The 5005-nt window shown below is 40.0% G+C and overlaps 1 protein-coding gene across 8 annotated transcripts in view; it reads left to right on the forward strand.

The window, feature by feature from the left end:
* Nucleotides 1-5005, forward strand: part of LOC107102987 (palmitoyltransferase ZDHHC3-like) — a 44097-nt gene continuing 39092 nt past the window's right edge. For 3 of the 8 annotated variants that reach the window (XR_001482152.1, XM_015402478.1, XM_015402481.1), the window contains exons 1-3: nucleotides 1-109; nucleotides 1478-1886; nucleotides 3386-3510. Coding sequence is in view for 7 of the 8 variants with exons in the window: in XM_015402478.1 (XP_015257964.1) it covers nucleotides 1548-1886; nucleotides 3386-3510 (464 nt within the window). In the remaining variant the exon portion in view is untranslated. The remainder of the gene's footprint in view (nucleotides 110-1477; nucleotides 1887-3385; nucleotides 3511-5005) is intronic. The other 5 variants (XM_015402482.1, XM_015402483.1, XM_015402484.1 and 2 more) reach the window with 5 other exon arrangements.

The raw sequence follows: 5005 nt of genomic DNA on the forward strand, positions 1-5005 counted from the left end.
GGAAGGGGGAGGGGCTACCGTAGCAGCAGAAGGAAGCGAGTGAAGGATGCTTATCATCAAACCGAGGTGAAATACAGTGGAGGTTACTATGGGTCAGTGTTACGTTCAGGTAAAACACAGCGATCTAAACGTTAGTTTCTCTAGAGCTAAAGGAAAGGCAGCTCAATCAAATATTAAAAACTAAGAGGAAAATGAAATTGCTCTGACATTAGCTAGATTGCTAGCTTTAGCTGCAAGAACTGAGATGACTTTCGGTTCGTGCGGAGTGTTAACATAAAATAAAAGCCCTATTATACTTATTACTTATTACACATGGGCTCATAATGTACGTACGTACTTCGACATGACATAGTCGTTCCCAACTGGCTGAAGTTGACTCTAGTATTAGCTCGTTCACAGCACTACCTGAGACAGTAAAGAGAGCAAAATGGCAATAAATGGCCCACTTTAATTCCCTAAAAAGCAGTAAAAAAAAACTAATGAAATAACGGAACCATGTTTTATTATTACTAATACGTTCTTATCATATATTTACCCGCCTTTCAGAAACTATCTCTACTACTATCTGTGCTTTTTCCCCCCTCATCCGTAATATTGTTCCCGATTCTATACTAGACTACTGTTTTATAGACAGCAAATGAGTGGAAGAAGTTACAGGATCATTTAACTCTGGTGGACAGTATATTGAATTTAGGTGTTCAATTTGCAGCAATTCCAAAAACATGGGTATAAATTAGTGACAGTGGAAAGGGGGATTTCCCTTTAACACCAAGAGTCCTCCAGCTGTGTGTGAGTGGTTATGAGCGGCCAACTGCTTGTCTGTCTGCCGAAATATACACCAAAACACAGAAGCACCGTCCAAGGTGCACTTTAAGTTAAAAAAAAAAAAAAAAAAAAAAAAAAAAGAAAGAAATATAAGTTTACCCAAAAGATGCACCGATCCAATATTTACATCCGTATCAGTACTTACATGTAAGAAAATTCTTCAAAGGGTATTAGTGAACATTGGACCTGATCCATAGGGGCAGACGCATTTAGTGTATTTCTGAAATAAATGTAAGTTAGGTCAAAAATCTCTTGGACAGTATACAGGTTTGCCTATTTAATGGATATCTCTTGGATTTAATAAATACAGTCAGTTATAACACTTAGAGTTGCATATTTGTTTTCAGGTTTAATTTGTCCTGTTAACAGGATTTCTGGTTTTTGTGACTTCCTTTATGGACCCTATACTCATCTAAAGTTTCCTTTTGGGACCATAGTTTATGACAGACTTAAAAAAATCACCAGTGATGAAGATGATATTAAAGTAAACCTGTGGCCCTGTTGTGGACCTGTAGATATTCAAAATTGAGTGTCAGAATCAGGTCAGATTAACAGTGAAAAATAAGGATCTGTACATCCAGCATGTTCCCCCATGTTTAACTTGATAATATGCAAGTAATCACTTTCTAGCCTCTGCCCTTTCTCCCCTCAGCATGGCATGACTGGAGACTGAAGATTACAAGGCCGTGGCAGGAAGACCAGTGAACATCCAGCTTGAATAAATGATGAAGAGCCCAGTTCACAGATGCCGGGATGTGGAACATGGCCGTGGTGAGAGCCGAGCAGGGTCCAACGGCCTACAGCCTGAACAACGTATCCCTATATCCAAAGACTTTATCACTTCTTCCTCTTCCTCAGCAATGTGGTTCATCAGGGATACCTGCGGCATTGTGTGCTCCATCATAACGTGGCTTCTGGTCTTTTATGCTGAGTTTGTGGTGCTGTTTGTAATGTTGGTGCCAGCCAAAAATCTCACTTACAGCATTGTGAACGGGACGTTGTTCAATACTTTGGCCTTCCTTGCCCTCGCCTCACACCTCAGGGCCATGTGCACTGACCCTGTATGTATAGTAGAACCATTTTTTTTTCTCCTTGCTATCCAAATATTATTCTCTTTAATTATATTTAATGTTGTCCTGTTAAATGAAATGTTACATTTACATTCTGTTCATTTAAGGTATTGTGGAAGATTTTTTTAAAAGATCCACCCCTCTCTCCTCTTTAAAAACTATTTGTTTGCAAGAGTATGCACAAGCCTATTTCTCCTTGTGCACGTCCTTTTTAAAACGTGCTGTTCTCATAAGTCATTCAAGCTTCCTGTGTCCACAGACAGTGGGGACTATGGCCCCGTCCACACGAAGTCAAACCCTGGCCTAAACGCACAAATTTTTCACCAAACCAGCCTCTCATCCATACGAAGCCGGCGTTTCGGGGGTCTGTAAACGATCTTTTTTTTATTAAGCCTTCAGAGTGGGAAGATTTTGAAACGCCGTTTTCGCGGTTCCATCTTTAAGCTCTAACCGCATTTTTTTTCTTACACGCATGCGTCATAGCGTCGCCTCTAAACACGCATGCGCGACACAGTATCACAACAACAATGGCGCCGTACTGTGTTGAATGGTTGCTGCTCATGCTACTCACCCTGCTGTCGGGCTTACAACAGAATCTTCTTCTTCTGGAATATCTCCAGGAAGAACAGAGCTATATAGACAACATAGTTCAGCACCTGAATTGGACTGAACCACGAAAATAGACCCGCAGGGGTTTTCCGGTTTGGTTGTTGTATAAATATTACTGCGCATGCCCAACATTTCGTTGCCTGTTTTCGCCAATTTTTGCTTTGGCACCACAGCGCCACTTACAGGCCTGGCATACATTTTGCAGCGTTTTCATGCATTCGTGTGGTCGATCACATTTATTTTACGTCTCCGTCTTTACAACAAACGTTCTGGAAAATATTAGCGTTCGTTTTGACTTTGTGTGGACGGGGCCTATATAGTGGACTTTGTAGCAAACTCAGTTAGCTGAATATTTGGAGAGATGATCACTGCTTTTTGCTCTGTTGGTCACGTAACTCCTCCTCCACTGTGCGGTGCCTGTGTTATCTTTGTTATTAGTCGCCGCTGTCGGGTAGTGACAGCGGGCCACTATGACAGCAAATCCCATAATGCTTTGCGAGGAGAGCTCTCCACACAAAACATTCCAGGATATATCTGCCTCTTCTGAGGCTTTTCTTCTCATACACTTCATAGACACTTTTTCTCTTATGACCCTCAGCCATTTTTAACGAACCGCGGTGAGAAAGGTGAGCTTCAATGACTTTCTGAAACAGTAGCTCACCACAGATTTATGCCTGCTCATATGCAGATAGCTAACAGGATGAGCACGTAGGACGGCCTTATGTAAACATATCACCAGAATGATTGACAATTAGGAGGACCACTTATTTAAATGATCCATCCGGAAATAAAAGATCTTCCTCTATACCTTTAAATGTAATTTTCAATGATCGCTGAACAAGAATTTAAATTGAAGAAATACAATATTTGTATCTTGCCAGGGGGCAGTGCCAAAAGGAAATGCCACAAAGGAATACATAGAAAGTCTTCAGCTTAAACCAGGCCAGGTGGTCTACAAATGTCCGAAATGCTGCAGCATCAAGCCTGACAGAGCACACCACTGCAGGTAGGGCATGATGATATGATGGCACACATTAAAGATTAGCATTGTTATGTACAAGTGCACCAAACCTTAACAGGTTAGCAAATCTCAGAAAATTGTTGCATACTTGCATATATAGTAATTTTCAATGAATTTAAATTTACCTCTCTTTTAGTAACTCAGGTCAGTATAGTACATTATCCTATTTTCTGGACTATTAGGTACTACTTTTTCCTACGCTTTGAACCATGCTGCTTATAAGAAGGTGCAGCTTTTCTGTGAATTTTTCCTAACCGCCAGAGGGGGAAATCAAATGAAAGAATAACGGGGCAATTTTCATTTAGCACAAGAACATTCTAGCAGCAGGCACAACGGAGAACAAACGTCCTGAAATCGAACATTTTGAGGTTTATTTGCTGCATTACAGCTGCTGAACCAATGAAGACACTCTGGGCTTAACTATTGCAGAGTTAAGCCCAGAGAAATAAAGAGCCCATCTTTCAGTAGAAGATCTTACTGCTTTAGGGTGGCCATTTCTATAGCACCAAAAAGGAGGACATTGTGCGGCAAATCAATAAATTACTAAAGTGTACATAAGAATCTACGGAAGTAAATTTGTGTCGCTGGGATTTGAATTAAAAATGCCACTGAAATTTTAATGTTGTTTTTTTGTACTTACTGTTTCAACGTTAAAATATATTCAGAACACATTTTTGACCTAAAAAAAATGTGTCATTATTTCTACACAGTTGAAATTTCATGTTATTTTCTCTTCAAGCTAAAAATTCACGTTACTATTTCAAAGTGATTATATTTTCAATACTTATTTTTCAGTTTAATTTTTCAGTCTTAAAAAAATCTGCATATAAAAAAAATTCCACCTTTCAAAATTCAAACTCAATATTTTCAGCCTCCTGAGATTCAACTGGCTCTATTTCACTGTCTTAAATTAGGCGTCTAAATTCAGTGTAAAAAGGGAAGGGTTACTTCAGGTCACAGACATTAGCAATAGATTGTGGCGTCCAACACCCAGCCAATCCCGTTACGTTTTCTTAGTCACGTAACATGAAGCGTGTGGCGCTGACACTGAAGGAAAACCAGCATCACGGAGCCAGTCATGCAAGCTAACGCTAACTCAACGGTGAGTTTATTACTTTCATTTTTCTGTAGTTGAGTTAGCGTTAGCTTGCATGACCGGGTCCATGATGCTGGTTTTCCTTCCGTATGAAGGCACCACAAGCGTCACGTCACTTGCCACAAGCGTCACGTCACGTGTCTAAGAAAACGTAACAGGATTGGCTGGGTGTTGGACACCACAATCCACTGCTAATGTCTGTGACCTGAAGTGACCCTTCCCTTCCCTGAATTTCAACGCCGAATTTAAGACAGTGAGATAGAGCCAGTTGAATCTCAGGAGGCTGAAAATATTGACTTTGAATTTTAAAAGGTTGAATTTCTTTATATGCAGATTTTTTTTTAACACTGAAAAATTAAGTACAAACATACAACATTCAAATTT

Source organism: Cyprinodon variegatus, unplaced genomic scaffold (genome assembly GCF_000732505.1).
Source record: "Cyprinodon variegatus isolate N-32 unplaced genomic scaffold, C_variegatus-1.0 Scaffold1352, whole genome shotgun sequence".
In the NCBI taxonomy this organism is placed as follows: domain Eukaryota; kingdom Metazoa; phylum Chordata; class Actinopteri; order Cyprinodontiformes; family Cyprinodontidae; genus Cyprinodon; species Cyprinodon variegatus.